The following is a 15,880-nucleotide window of genomic DNA, read 5'->3' as shown; positions in this document are numbered from 1 at the left end:
CCTCGATTTCACCAACAACGTAGTAAAATTTGAGCCAATTTCGACAACATTTGACTTGGGACCGCAAAATTCAGCCCCCTTCTTTCTTCTTTCTATTTTCTCTCTCCTGGGCACACTTGGGCACACTGACGACAGGAGCCCCTTTTTCTTTCTTTTTGACTTTTCCTTTTTTTAAATCATATTAGCTGGGCCCCACGAATGAGCCGGACCCAGCCAGCATGTTTGATATTGGAACTCCTTGATCCGACCGGATAATATTAAAATCTTTTTGATCCGACGGCGGAGAGGGCGTGCAAGATAATTAGATGTTGCAAATCGACAAGGACCTATAGAAAAAAAGCCATTTACGTTGTAACAGTTAAAAAGTCCAATATAAAAACTTAAATTGATAAGTGGAGGGACTCGTTATCAATTGATGTGGAACAATATTTCAATGGTCTCACGTGTAAGTCGGATTAGGAGCGGCACGTGAAATTTGATTGATCGGTGGTGGATGCATATATGTGAAAGGGATAGAACTGTTATGATACCATGTCAGAAAGTCTTACCCAAAACTTAAAACACGCAATCCAAGCCGATCGAGTATGATTTGGACAACAAGTTGAATTTTCAAATCAAAATTGACATCCCGGACATTCTACTCCGATCGAAAAATTGAATTGTCATATCCGACATGCTAGATGGTTATGTATGCATTCTAGAAAAAAAAAAAAAAAAAAGGAAGGGCCTGAAAGCGTGACGCACCTCTAACGGGGGCCGGTCACCTCAATCCAGTATGCTAAAAGGAGATCTGTACGGGGTAAAACCGGCCCCTTTCGGACGGTGCTCTGACCTCCCGAGCCGAGGTCGATCCCTTCTTAGTAAACCACACCAAAAATGGGTTATATCGAACCAAACTAATTCAAGAAAGTGATTAAATCAATCGTCGAGCCCAATGGTCCGACGCCCGACTTCACGAGACTTAAACTAACACCCTAGAGGATCTACATATGTATGAAGTATCACATACTTTAGGATGAATGAACTCGAACACGGCAATCAAAAACCGAGACAATCGACTTAGTGAATTACGACAGTTTTGCGCTTTTCGCCTTGTTTCAACCAGATCAGTTTTAAACGGCGTGTGCAGGTGTTCATCTTCTTCTACCTTGATGCGGAGACACGAAGCTTGACAAAGAGTGTTTTCTTGATCACGAACGAAAGCTCGAGAGGCGTGAGAGAGATCCCCAATGCTGCCACCTACATTTCACTTGCTTCCTGGGGTTCAGCGTGGCGGATCCTTCCCTAACTTCTCTCGATCGTTTCGAGGTCGATACCAGCTCAAAACACCACAGGCCAGGCACCACGAAGATCGTTTTTCAATCTATTTTCCAACGGTGCATCGCTGGCGCACAATGATTCTATGTGTGGCTTCCCATATCGCCTCAAAAACTGTTAGCAATATTAGGAAATTTACTCGATTATGTTTTTCTCTCGAGATTATGCATATATGTCCTTGATTGATTATATTTGGCATTATGTTTTTCTTAGGGATGAGTATATTGGAAGTCCTAAAATATGTTACGAAAGTGCAATTGAGTCATGAAACTTTTAAAAAACATAATCAAGACCTAAAACTTATCAAGTTAGAGCAATCAAGTCCTCCCACTAACTCCATCGTCGATAGCTCCATCAAAGTTGATAAACGGAAAATGCTAACAAGTTTTAGGACTTAGTCCTTTCATTAACTCTATCCAACTTGACAAATGGAAAATACTAATAAGTTTTAGAACTTGATTGCACCAACTTGACATGACAAAAAGGCTTAAGGAGAGCTACATCCTAACAAACAAACTCAATGACATCTCCTGTATTTAACAACCAAAGGGAAAATTGTCAAATCAGTCCTAAACCTATTGTACGGCGGCCAATTCAGTCCTAAACCTTTTAATTTTGCCAATTCAGTCCCAAACCTTTTAAATTCTTGCCAATTGAGTCCTTCCGGCCAATTTTGGCCGTTCGGCGCTGACGTGGCAATTTTTAATTATTTTTTTTCAATTTTTTAATCTTTTTTTTTTTTTTCTGGTTCTCCCATCTGGCCGGTCCGGCGACCGGCGGCTGGCAAGAGGGGAGGGTCGGCGAGGCCTCGCGGCTCGCCCACGGCCACCGGCGAGGCGAGCCTCGCCGGCCCCGGGCCGGGTGAGGCGAGGTCGGCCTCGCCTCGCCGTCGCGACCCGGGCGACGGCGAGGCTCGACCTCACCTCGCCTTGCCTCGCCTCGCCGTCGCGACCCGGGCGACGGCGAGGCTCGACCTCGCCTAGCCTCGCCTCGTCGTCGCACAGGTCGCAACGGCAAGGCGAGGCGTGGCGAGGTCGAGCCTCGCCGGATCCGGGCGAGGCTCGACCTCGCCGTCGCGACCCGGGCGACGGCGAGGCGAGGTCGAACTCGCCGTCGCCGGGTCGCGACGGTGAGGCAAGGCCGACCTCGCCTCGCCCTCGCCGGTGGCCGACAGGGCATGCTTCGCCAGAGGCCTCGCCGGCCCTCCCCTCTGGCCGGCCGCAGGTCGCCGGACCGGCCAGAGGGGAGAAACCAGAAAAAAAAAAAGAAGAAAAAGAAAAAAAAAGATTAAAAAATTGAAAAAAAATAATTAAAAATTGCCACGTCAGCGTTGAACGGACGGTCGGCGCCGGCCGGCGGCCACATCAGCGCCGGCCGGCCAAAATTGGCCGGAAGGACTCAATTGGCAAGAATTTAAAAGGTTTATGACTGAATTGGCAAAATTAAAAGGTTTAGGACTGAATTGGCCGCCGTACAATAGGTTTAGGATTGATTTGATAATTTTCCCAACAACCAAAGGTAAATTGGAAACGCCAATTTCTTTTTGTTCTTTTACTAACAATTAAACTTTCACAATGTACTTATATTGGCACGTTAATTCACGTATAAAATATTTTCATTATCTTTTTTTGTGGAAACTAACATTTTGGTGGGATAAAGCAAAAAGTTGTCTTTAAATTTTAAAAAGCATAAACACATATGCCCGTAGATATTGTTCGATGAACGCATAGAAGAGACAACTCGACAGCAACACTAACTAAACAGCATACGTATCAGACAGTTTGATAGCAACATCAATAAGCATTGAAATCTAGTGAGACACATTTGGAACTTAGGGTTGATGTGCCTGTCGCTACATTCCATGCCCGGTTTGAACTTTTGCTTTCAGCAGGTATCGATCCCATGCTTTTACTGTGTATTTGCATTCTATTGTGTAGAACATAATCTGATCACCCCAATGACTTGAAAACCAAGATTTATTAGAGAGGAATATAAGAGCAAACTTATAATGAACCAAAGATAGTTGGCTGAATATAGTAATAGCATACTACATATTGCTCACTGGTGCTAGATAAAGATAAATATGCCCTTGTCAACTATCTTATAAGGGATGCATTAATTAAAATAAATGGGGTAAACCGGCGAAGTATTGGGATAGAATAGCCCGAAATTTTGCTCGACGCCGGCGGGTTTCTGATTCTCATTGAACAGCGCAAAGAGGAAGCCTCCCATGCTACGGTCCGGATGCTTAGGCGTCCCGGTGTTGGCCTGATACCTCTTCACAAGGTTCTGGTTATAAGTTTGTGCAAGCGCTGGAGTGGTGAAGTTACCATTTCCAGCAGAAGGCCAGCCGCTCTCGGAAATCACCAAATCCACATTGGTCACGCCTTCCTTCTCCATCGCCCAATAAAAGGCGTCCACGACCGCGTCGTGCAAGTTCGAGTAACTCAAGGGGCCATCCTGAACCACCGGGCCGGTCGCGGTGAATTGGGAGTAATCCAATCTCACGTTGACCGGATCGGAGGCGTACGCAAAGTACGGATAAATATTAATCATCAATGGCCAGCCATTGCTTGACAAAAATTTTATGATTCCAACCATGTCGGCACGAGCCGCATCAGAGAATGTGGCTTGTGACGGCGGGTAAGAAGTCCCTAAGGTTGAAGTCGGGACCACAGTGGTGATCTTTATTCCGCTGTATCCGTAGCTGTTAACAACACTTTGCAGATTCTGCATCGCAGGCAATACGTACCGACCTAAATCTCCAGGGACCACTTCGTTACCAGCCGAAAGATACGTAATGTTGACACCACTCACGTACGGTTGCACGTTGGCGTCAAACCATGCCTTAGCCGCAGCGACGCTCGACCCTATGTTTTGTAAATCCTGATTCTTGGTGCCCAACGTGACCTCTCTCCCACTGCCTCTCAGCGCAGCGAGTGCATCAGGGTTGGGATCGAAGAGCCGCACCTTGCCGATGCCGTATCTTTGGTAGAGTTGGACCACAGCCGCCGGAGAAGGGAGGTTGTCCCCGATCATCCCGTAGCACACGCCGATGTCGAGCCGCGCCTCCGTGGTTGCGATTTGGTGGTGAACAAACGCGAACGTCAGTAGCATGAGAATGATATTGACCAATGCCATCTTTGGGATTCTTGTTACCCTACTCCAAACACATAAAATTTATCATTATTCAGTAATCCAAAACCCTAAAAAAAACATAGTAATATCAATCCGATGGTAATGTTTTTTCCGACAATGACATAAAAACTAATAAAATAGGAGCATTAGTTCCTTTTGTCTAATAACATCACCATATGAGGGAAGATATACGCAAAAACTCGCTGGTAAAGCTCGAAACAAAACTAGTAATATCATGAGCCTGGAGTTTACCTGTTATCCACTTAGCTTCTGCTGCCCGCTGCAATATGGATACTTTTTCTTGTTTGCCAGTATATATATAGATACCTGGTAACTATATATTCTATTTGTAAGGCCGTGATATATGGAAATAAATCGAAGGAAATTAGAGCCCATCCTTATCCATAAAGCATAGGAAAAGATTATACATCGTTTGAGGTAAGAAAGGATTTCGTCCAAAGAAAAAAAGGTAAGAAGAGATTTTTTTTTACGGCATATTATCCATATGCCGTAAAAAAAGATCAAGGAAGAGATTATAATTTGCAAAATTAGAACCCACGTTAATTAGAATTCTACAACTGCATGATACAGTGTGAATATTTGTTCTTATCGATACTTAAGTGTATGTTGCAAAGTGGGCTTACCTGTCGTTATGATGATTCACATTTCCATCGCGGGCAATAGCGTGATTCCCATTTCCGAAGTCGCTTATGTGTTTTTTGAAAACGAGAAGGCTATTTCTTATATCGAAATAGTGGTGGGGTGGAGGAATCTATCAATTGATTATCAAGGATTGGATTATAAGAAAAGGGTAATTACATATCGCCGCGAATTAATTAATAAGGCGGTAGATTATTTATTTATTTTTCTGTTCCGACAATTTTTCTTGAGGAAAAAAAGTCAAATTCAATTGATTTCTGAAAAGTCATAAGCAACTTTCTCTCTCGGCTCTTAGCTCTGATCAAGCTCAGCCCTTAATTATGCCTTTCAAGAATAGTTTACAATCTGACCAAAAAAAAAAAGAGTATAGTTTACAAGATCAAAGCATATTCGATCAAAGCTAAGAGCCGAGAGAGAAAGTACACAAAAGTTTGGCTTTACAATCTCACCCCTTAATTATGCCTGTCAAGTATAGCTTTGTAGATTCCAATGACATCAAAAGTACACAAAGGCAATCATTAATAAGCAAATTTAGAAAAATCAGTAACAATGTTCTCAAACATCTCGATTGGAACTGTACCCAGTTTTGTCATCTCTTTAATCTTTCTAGTCATCGTATCCATCATTGGAACCAAAATAATTAAGGTTGAAACCATTAAAATCTCAAATTAGTTCCCCGTGATACCCCACTCTAATTTTCGTCACACAAAAAATTAGCCCTAACTTTTTGTCACACAAAAAATTAGCCCTAACTTTTTAATTAGCTGGGTTTAAATCTGGCCAAGTTCATACATCTTTAACTTTACAATCCCAAAATTAGGCGAACCACCCTTCACTCTCTCTCAAGTAAAAGCATAATTCCAAAATTAAAATTATAAAATTTGAAAAATCCTTCACTGTATTATGATTATTTTCGAAATTCCAGAAAAAAAAAAAGGTTTGATGCATTTTCATATTGAATTGAAAACACAATACATATTGAAGACCCAAGAATAAGGACCTGCGTTTTAATCAAAACCGAATTGGACCGAATTGACCTGGCCCGGCCCGTTTCCATTGCAGATCAAATTGGGCCTATCACGCCAACGAACAATCTCAACTCGAATTGGTTGTATCTTTTTAGAAGTTATAAAATTCAAAAATAAAAAACAATAATTATTTTTTATTCGAATTTGCAGTTTGTCTTTTGAAACGATATTAGTTCAAAAGGCAACGTTTTCAGAGCAAAGGTAGTATATTTTCTAAAACACAGTTATAAATTCGTCGTTTCTATCTCAATACTTTTTATTTCTCGATTTTTCTTTCTCAAAATTATACAGTCGTTGGTTTCAATTGTTCCCCTTCTGAATTGTTGATTGTTTGTTTACAAACAAACTAAGAGGTGCATTGTCCCACATCAAAAAGATATAAATGGCAGTTATTTTGCAGTTTTTTTTTAATTTCGAATTTTTAAAAAAATGACAAGTTGTGCACTTTTAAAACAATATTTTGTTCGTAAAAGAGTTTTTTTTTTTTTTTGGTAACCCGGGAACCCCCCGCACGGCCGACAGCCGAGGAGGTAAACCCGGGGTGATGCTAGCGCAGGACTCACCACCACGACGTCACGCTTAAGAATCCCTAACGCCAGCGGCTGGGATTCGAACTCCTACCCTTCGTGGGGGGAGGGGAGCCCGAAGCCAGCGCAGCCGCTGAGGGCGGTGGTTTGTTCGTAAAAGAGTTTAGCTATTATATATTCAACATTTCTTGTTCAATACTTTTTTCCCTCTCAATTTTTGGTTTTTTTCTTTAAAAAATAGCATTTTTTCTTCAATTGTTTCCTTGTCGGAGAAATACCAAGACTGATATTTAATATTCTTATTTTGAGACTTTATTGTATCTTGGAGGATCTTTGCCAATAAGCATTTAGCAACTTTGTAGGGCAAACAATTCCTTAAAATAGTGTATTCACGCCATAAAGTTTGACCAACAATTTTAAGGAACTATTTCTGCAACAATGGAGCCGGACTCAATCAAAGTCATGAATCAAGACATGGTGAAACTGAACCATTTTGATGGCAACAGCTTTGCTCGTTGGAGAGACAAGATGAAGTTTCATCTCACTGCCTTGAACATTTCATCCCAATCCGATGCCTATAGAGGATCCGAAGCCTACCATTAAAAGAGAACAACCAAGTGCAGAAGCCAATGGATTCTTGGAATGGCGAAAGATAGATAAAAGTCAAGACAAAAGACATTTTTTAAACATGCTAATAAAAATAATTATTATTATTATTTTTGAAATACTGTAATGATGCTTTAAGTGTTTTGCAAATGAAAACATTTATTTATTAAACATAATACAAATACCCTAAACTTAATTTGTCCGAAGATAGCTTATTGAAAATTCATTTGTAAGAATTCTTTTTTGATATCTCGAGCATTTAGTCGTCTTATTACTAGCGAGGTGTCAATGTGCTTTGAGCAAGACTTCACCTGCCTAATTATAAATATAGTTGTCATCGTAGCTTATTAGGATATCTTATAATTTGAAAACAGAATTCGTTGCATTCGAGTCGAGAATTCGATTATAAGATAATCAACTTTTTGAAAGTTTTATAAGAATTTCATCATGTATGTAGAAAATGATTATTCCCATATTTATTTTGGCCAAATTGCAATAAAAATCCTCACTTTTTCTCCATTTTTCAATTTTATCCCCACTTTTTGAGTTTTATAATATGAATCTTCACCTTTTGAACTCATATAAAACCTATCCTAAGATTAGATTTACTCCAAAAACTACAATCTAATTACCCTTTTACCCTTTTTTAGCATCATGTATTTACAAGATTCTTACTAAGGCCATATTTTCTATAAGAAAACCTATTTTTTTATATATATGAAAATAGTGGTGGGTTGGAATCTATCAGTTGATTTTCAATACTAGCATACTACATATTGCATAGTACATATTGCACAAGATAGATGTTTAGGTATAATAGCATACTACATATTAGACTGCAAATAACAAAGATGCCCTAAAACGCCTTAATGTGACGCACATATTAACCGTGGCTAGTGCGTGGAAACCTGCATATCCAGATGATTTTGTGTATAAAGTCATTACAGGTACTGATTTTCTTGTATTGGCTGCTTTCCCTTAATAGTTGCAACAAGCACACAACGTTTGTCCTCTATTTTTGGCTTCTTTCAATATGAAATTCCACAGATTACTCGGTGCAATCCTTTCTATTAAATACCTAGATGGATTAGAAGAATAAACATACTGGATACCATTTACATATCGGCATTTATGTCTGAAAGGTCAAGGGCCACAAACGATAGTCCGGACTACAGATAAACATGGAATGCTAGTGGCTATTTATACAGGATTTCTTGGAACCTACTTTAATGGTTTATGCTGGACTTTGACTTTAATTGCCCGCTAAAGCTATGATTAACTTTTTTCAATGCTAATCATTTATTAGATTTGTGATTTAATTGAACTAAAGATGTGTGTTTTGCAGTGTTAAAATCGTTGTGGCTTATCTCATGAAAAAGCATGGCTTGAGCCTTTCTCAAGCTTTGGAGCATTTGAAGAGCAGACGGCCACAAGCATCTCCTAATTCTAGTTTCATTTCACAATTGCAGGACTATGAGAAATTTCTGCTAGGTGCCTAATCATTGTCAATACTAGTTGCATTATTTACATGCATTGATAAGCATCTATCCAACACGAATGGAAGAGCTGTTATACATGTAACATACGTAACGCAATACTGTTTGTTGTAATCAGAATATATAGAAATAGATAATAAAGATACAAATTTTTATTTTTTTATTTTTTATAATAATGACCAAGTCGATGTTTATATAATCTTTAATATATAAAGATGTTGAATCACAACCTTTTTTGTGGATAATTAACAGGAAATTCAACAGTAGGTGAGGTACGGCTAACCGAATCTCCTTAAGGCGATTAGTTCCTAACAAGAGTGCTAAACAGTTCACGAACTATGTCTCTCAAGATACAATACCTCGAACCCATTTGTATTAGCACTATACGAACATGACTCTATCGAACACTTATTAAAACCGACATACTTAGAGGAGTGAATTTCTAAAGAAGAATTCTTATTTTGAATAACTCTATCTCATTCGGTATTTAAGGAAGACTTCAAACTAATTATTGTGAGCTGAAGAAATCCTCTGAAAAACTTCTTCACCAAAGCTAAAGAGATGCGTCCTTTAATGCATCCATTAATTCGCCCATTAACGTATCCGCAAAAATTGTTGCACGAGGGCTGAAGAAAGGCATCCATTAACGAATCCATTAATTTTTTTATTAACGCGTCATAAAACCGTTGCACTAGAGCTGAAGATATGCATCGATTTAACGCGTCCATTGATTCGTCCATTACCGCGTCCGTCAAAATTGGAGAGTCGAAGAACGTGAATTGATGTTGAGCCATTAATAACGCATAATTACTACAAGAGCAAAGCACGGAAAAAGAAAATTACAATAAAACAAAAAGAAAAAAAGGAAAGTTCAATTTCTTTTTCTTATACATCTATTTTTATTACAGGACAAGAAGGCTTAAGGAGAGTTACATCCCTTACAAGCAAACTCAAAAAACATCTCTTGTATTTAACAACCAAAGGTAAATTGGCAACACCAATAACTTTTTGTTCTTTTACTTAATATAAATATTGCGGCTACCGGACTTTGACATTTCTAAAAAACACTTAAACTTTCACAATATACTAATGTAGCCACGTAGATTCACATATAGTATTTTCTTTATCTTTTTTGCGATAACTAAAATTTTAGTGCGATGAAAAAAAAAGTCAACTCTTAAAGAGCATAAACAAATATGCCTGTAGATATTATTCGATGAACGCATATAATAGACAACTTGACAGCAACACTAATAAAACAGCATATGTATCAGACAGTTTGATAGCAACATCGATAAGCATTGATACCTAATGAGACATTTGGAACTTAGGGTTGATGTGCCTGTCGCTACATTACAATGCCCGGTTTGAACTTTTTGCTTTTAGCGGGTATTGAACCCATGTATTTGCATTCTATTGTAGAAAACATAACTTACTCACCTCAATGACTTGAAAACAAGATTAATTAGAGATGAATATAAGAACAAACTTATAACGAACCAAAGATAGTTGATTGAATGTAATAATAGCATACTACATATTGCTCACTGGTGCTAATAAAAAAAATATGCGTTTGTCAACTATCTTATAAGGGATGCATTAATTAAAATACATGCGGTAAACCGGTGTTCCGTCGGGATAGAATAGCCTGAAATTTCGCTCGATGCCGGCAGGTTTCTGATTTTCATTGAACATCGCGAAGATGAAGCCGCCCAAGCTACGGTCCGGATGCTTAGGCGTCCCGGCATTGGCCTGAAACCTCTTCACAAGGTTCTGGTTATAAATTTGTGCAAGCTCTACACTGGTGATGTAACCATTTCCGGCTGAAGGCCAGCCGCTCTCAGAAACCACCAAGTCCACACTGGTCACACCTTCCTTTTCCATCGCCCAATAAAAGGCGTCGACTACAGCATCGAGCAAGTTCGAGTAACTCAAGGTGCCATCCTGAACCACCGAGCCATTCGCAGTGAATTGAGCGTAATCCAATCTCACATTGACTGGATCAGAGGCGTATGCAAAGTACGGATAAACATTAATCATCAATGGCGAGCCACTGCTCGACAAAAATTTTATGATTCCGACCATGTCGGCACGAGCCGCATTAGAGAAAGTGGAGTTTGACGGCGGGTAAGAAGTCCCTAAGGTTGAAGTTGCGACCACAGTGGTGATCCGCATACCACTGTAGCCATAGCCCTTAACGACACTCTGCAGATTCCGCATAGCAGGAAGTACAAACTGAGCTAAATTTCCGGGGACCACTTCGTTACCGGCAGAAAGAAACGTAATTTTGACATCACTTGTGTACGGTTGCACGTTGGCGTCAAACCATGTCTTAGCCGCATCGACGCTCAACGCGATGCTTTGTAAATCCTCATTCTTGGTGCCCAAAGTGACCTCTATCTCGCTGCCTCTCAGCGCAGCAAGTGCAGCAGGGTTAGGATCGAAGAGCCGCAGCTTCCCGATGCCGTAGCGCCGGTAGAGTTTGACCACAGCTGCTGGAGAAGGGAGGTTGTCCCCGATCATCCCGTAGCACACGCCGACGTCAAGCCGCGCCTCCGTGGTCGTGATTTGGTGGTGAACAAACGCGAACAACAGTAGCATGAGAAAAATATTGACTAATGCCATCTTTGGGATTATTGTTGCCCTACTCCAAACACATGAAATTTATCATCGATCAGTGATCCAAAACCCTAAAAAAAATAGTACTATTAATCCGATGCTAATGTTTTTCCAACAATGACAAAAAAAAAAAACATGAGAATTAGTTTCTCCTATCAAAAAAACATCGCCATATGAGAGAAGAAATACGCAAAAACTCGCAGGTAAAGCTCGAAGCGAAACTAATAATATCATGAGCCTGGAGTTTACCTGTTATGCACTTTGCTTCCGCTGCGCGACGCGATATAGATGCCTGGTAACTATGTATTCTATTGGTAAGGCCATGATATATGGAAATTAATCGGAGGATTCTATTGGTAAGGCCATGATATATGGAAATTAATAGGAGGAAATCAGAGCCCATTCTTATCTATGATTTGCTTTGACATTTAAGGACAATTAGAAGTATATCTCAAATTTCGTTGGAGGTAAGAAAAGATTTCTTCCAAAGAAAAAAAGATAAGAATAGATTTTTTTGCGGCATCATTATCCATGGATGCCGTTAGAAAGGATCAAGGAAGAGATCATAATTTGCAAATTAGAACCCACATTAATTAGAATCCTATAGCCAATAGGCATGCATCCTAGCTAGTAAAGGGGTTGGGAGTTGGGGGGAGGGGGAGAAGGGGTGGTAACGCTAGTATCACAAGTTCTAGGTTCGAGTCACTCAGCTCTTAGCTTTGATCAAATACGCTTTGAGTCAAAGGGTTTGTCTAGATGCGAAGTCATCTCCCCGAGCTCTCCCAAGCATACCATCTATTCATAGTTTGTTTGTACAAAGAGATTCCTTGTCCTTGTCCCTGTCCCACATAGAAAAGATGAGAGTGTGTAGGCCAATATATAAGTATGAAAGTCTTCTAACGTGACAATTGAGCACAATAGGCTAAGTGGGCTAGACCCCATAACACTAACGTGTGGGTGCGCCCGGTATCAAAATTGGCCCTAATCAACGTTTATTATTATTTTTCATTATTGATTTTCCTTTTTCAAACAAATACAGCCATTTATTTTGCAGTTTTTTTTAATTTCGAATTTATAAAAAAATGACATGTTGTGCACTTTTGAAACAATAGTTTGTTCACAGAGGGGTTTCCCTATTATATATTCGATGTTTCTCGTTCCATACTTTTTTGCCTCTCAATTTTTCGTTTCTTTCTTAAAAGGTACATCATTTATTCTTCAATTGTTTTCTTTTGAGAGTTCTTATAGAAAATACCAAGACTGATATCTGATATACTCATTTTGAGACTTTATTGTATTAGCAACTTTGTAGGGCAAAAAATCGTTGAAACAATGTATTCATGGCTCAAACGCTGATTTTTTCCCAAAAATTTTAAGGAACTATTTCTGCAACAATGGAGTCAGACTCAATCAAAATCATGAATCAAAACAAGGTGAAACTGGACCGTTTTGATGGCAACAATTTTGCTCATTGGAGAGACAAGATGATGTTTTTTTTCACTGCATTGAAGATTTGTTACATTTTGGATCCCAATCTGATACCTATATAGGATTCGAAACCTATCATTAAAAGAGAACAACCAAGTGCAGAAACCATTGGATTCTTGAAATGGCGAAAGATAGATAAAAGTCAAGACAAAAGAGATTTTTTTTCAACATCCAAATAAAATATATTATTATTTTTGAAATATTGTAATGATGCTTTAAGTGTTTTACAAATGAAAATTTTCTTTATTAAATGTGACATCCCCAATTTGGACCAAGACGATCAAAGGTAAATGGTAATGGAATCAGCGAACGGTCCGATCCGAGGGTCGGTAATGGAACGGATAGTATGGTCGGAACGAGTGCACTGAGGGTTGGTCATGGCTCGATCGAAGGATTGTCCATGGATTGGCCAAGGGATCAACAATGGAACGACTCCCCAATCATGTAAGTCGATTAGAGTGATCTGACCATGGATCAACCTTTCAACCATAAGGGTCGTTAGTGGGACAGTCCGGGATGACCATGGATTAATGCCGTGCGGGCATGTGTTGGTCGTGGGTGATTCCACTCGGCCATGCATCGGTCACGGATGACCATGGATTGATCTCGTAATACTTGATTCCACGAGGTTGCATGACAACCGACGGTCGACCATGGGTCGCTAATACTCGAACGTGGACCGGTCGCAAATCAGCCATGGATCGTCGCGTTGAGTCAAGTAGGCCATGGACGAGCCATGTGCCAAGCCAAGAGCGTTGTAGCTTGGTCGCGGATAAGGCTTTGTGCCAGCCGCGCAAGCCAGGCCTTGTGCCCGATCATAAACCGACCCTTGTGCCCGTCAGCTAGACCACGGACCGGTCCTGTGCCCGGCTGTGTGCTAGTCACTATGCTTGACCCTTGTGCCAGGCTTTGTGCCCATCAAATCCGGCTTCGACCTAGTTCCGTACCAAACAAACTTGGCCACGAACCATGCATTATGCCTGTCCGTGAGCCGATGCATGTGTTCGGTCCATGAACTGGTCCCTCGCTCGTGTGGCCAGCCTTGCGCTCGGCGCACCGTCTGTGCAACCCAGTATCATGTTCGCGCACTCGGCTCTGTGCCTGTGTAGTAGACCAAGCACCCGTATGGCCGGCCCTGTGTCCTGTGGCTCGACCGTGTGCCAAGTCCTGCGCTCTGTTTGGCCCAACCGGACAGGCCATGTGCTTGGTCAATCTGGCTGGTCCAACCTTGCACCATTCAACTCGGATTTTGGCTCAATTATGTCTGGTAATGTTTGGACATATTTCTATACTGAACCTCGGTCAGAATAAGGTGGTTGATCATTTTTAGATACATAAATTCCCATTTACTTAGTTCACCTTTGCTAGTATCATAATGGATTTTGGAGGTTGTGCTTAATGAAGAAGGTGAGCCATAAGTTAGTTGTCCTTAGCGAATTATTGAATGTCCTTGAAAGACAAGAACAAGAGTCACATGCCCCCAAGCTTGGGAAACAAGAAGCCAAGAAGACCAAGTCAAACTTAGGTCAATAATTGAGGGTTAATCATTAGAGAAGGTCGTATCTTCTAAGATACCAATAATTGAGTGTTCTTGAGAGTTCTAGACAAACCACACGCCCAAGCTTGGAGGACAAGACAAATATAAGACCAAGTCAATGAAATTATTGGACAAGCCATCATTAGAGGCTTAGACATCCTCTTAGTCATTAATAATGGAGATGATTCACATACCCTAAACTTAGGGCATAATGACCCTAATGAGGGACTTGCAAGACAAGTAGGACACTTGTTAGACAATTGAACTCACAATTATTAGGCCTAAGATCTGTTGTTGACACCTATTTTTAATTTGCCCAAAATTAATTGCACAAAATTTAGGAATTAATTTCTTTAATTCCTAAAACAAAAATATTTCAATTTAAATGCATTGCATATAGAAATTAGGTACATTTGCACTAATAGAGTCTATTATATTATAGAGTTTATTTATAAAAAAAAAATCGAGTCTGGCCGAGTCGGAGCTGGGCCGACCCGGCCCATTTCTTTTTCTTTTTTTTTCCTTTTTCCCAGGGCCCGGCCCTTTTCCTTTTCTTTTTCTTTTTTTCCACTTTTCGCGCGGCCCGCTCCCTTTTCTTTTCTTTTCTTCCTCCATGCGGCCCGGCCCATTCTCTTCTTTCTTTTTTTTTTCTTCCGCGCGAGCTGGGCCTAGCCCGGCCCAACTGCCCTCTTCCTTCTTCCCCCCGTCGCTCTCGCGCCCCTGTTCGCCTCTGTGCTCGACGGCAGCGTGACGCACGGCGGCGCTGCTCCTCGCCGTCGCTATCCGGCCAGAGCAGGGCCGGATGAGCACGCCGACGGGACTGGCATTAATTGCCAGTCCCGTCCTCCCCGTCTTCCCGGCTCGCCCTTATCCCCTCCTCTCTCCCGGTTCTCTGTTCTCTCCTCTGCACCCTCTCTGCACCGGCCCCCCCTCTGCTCTGCTCTGCACCGGCCTGCCATGGCCGCGAAAGTCGCGGGGCAGGTAGGCCGGTGCAGGCCATCGTCACGCGGACGCCACGGAGAGGAAGCCATCGTCCGTCGTCAGGCTATAAATAGCGAGGAGAGAGAGAGAGCCCACGATCGACGATTCGAGAGAGAAACGGAGAGAGAAAAATTGAGAAAGAGAGAAAATAGAGAGAAAAGAGGGGAGAGTTAGTTCTTGCGAAGTTCCAAGCCGCGTCGCCGTCGCCCCGATCAACCGGAAAAGCCCCAGGGCGCGTCGACGGTGAGCTCTCCCAGCCAAACCGCCTCGTTACGCTTTGTTTTACTGTTCGGTTTGGCGGGGACTCGCGCCGGCCGTTTCGCGCGAATCCCGGCCCTCATACCGTCATCCCCGCCGTCCGTGTGTCCTCACCGAAGGTAAGTTGGGTCGCTGAATCCAGCCGGTTCGCGGGAACAGTCGAAATTTGTTGTTTTCGATCCGCGCGCACCATCTGCTTCTCGACAAAAGTCCTCAATGAAACCA

The 15,880-nt window shown here is 41.4% G+C and overlaps 2 protein-coding genes across 2 annotated transcripts; both read right to left on the bottom strand.

Moving 5' to 3' along the window:
• Positions 1–3,432: 3,432 nt before the first annotated feature.
• Positions 3,433–4,458, bottom strand: LOC130140266 (probable glucan endo-1,3-beta-glucosidase BG4). The gene has a single exon (XM_056319270.1). It carries the CDS (start codon positions 4,456–4,458, stop codon positions 3,433–3,435), a length of 1,026 nt encoding a protein of 341 aa, XP_056175245.1.
• A 5,913-nt stretch (positions 4,459–10,371) lies between these two features.
• Positions 10,372–11,397, bottom strand: LOC115667975 (probable glucan endo-1,3-beta-glucosidase BG4). Its single transcript, XM_030589496.2, has one exon. The coding sequence runs from the start codon at positions 11,395–11,397 to the stop codon at positions 10,372–10,374; it is 1,026 nt and encodes a 341-aa protein (XP_030445356.2).
• Positions 11,398–15,880: the final 4,483 nt, after the last annotated feature.

This window comes from Syzygium oleosum, unplaced genomic scaffold (genome assembly GCF_021117445.2).
Source record: "Syzygium oleosum isolate NSW1041296 unplaced genomic scaffold, Sole_v2.1 Sole_v2.17, whole genome shotgun sequence".
In the NCBI taxonomy this organism is placed as follows: domain Eukaryota; kingdom Viridiplantae; phylum Streptophyta; class Magnoliopsida; order Myrtales; family Myrtaceae; genus Syzygium; species Syzygium oleosum.
The sequence above is the reverse complement of the archived record's forward strand: the minus strand, read 5'-3'. Positions and strand labels throughout refer to the sequence as shown.

What these genes read in the sequence shown, in the direction of transcription:
- LOC130140266 (XM_056319270.1), bottom strand. Translation starts at nt 4,458, where the DNA reads ATGGCATTGGTCAATATCATTCTCATGCTACTGACGTTCGCGTTTGTT.
- LOC115667975 (XM_030589496.2), bottom strand. Translation starts at nt 11,397, where the DNA reads ATGGCATTAGTCAATATTTTTCTCATGCTACTGTTGTTCGCGTTTGTT.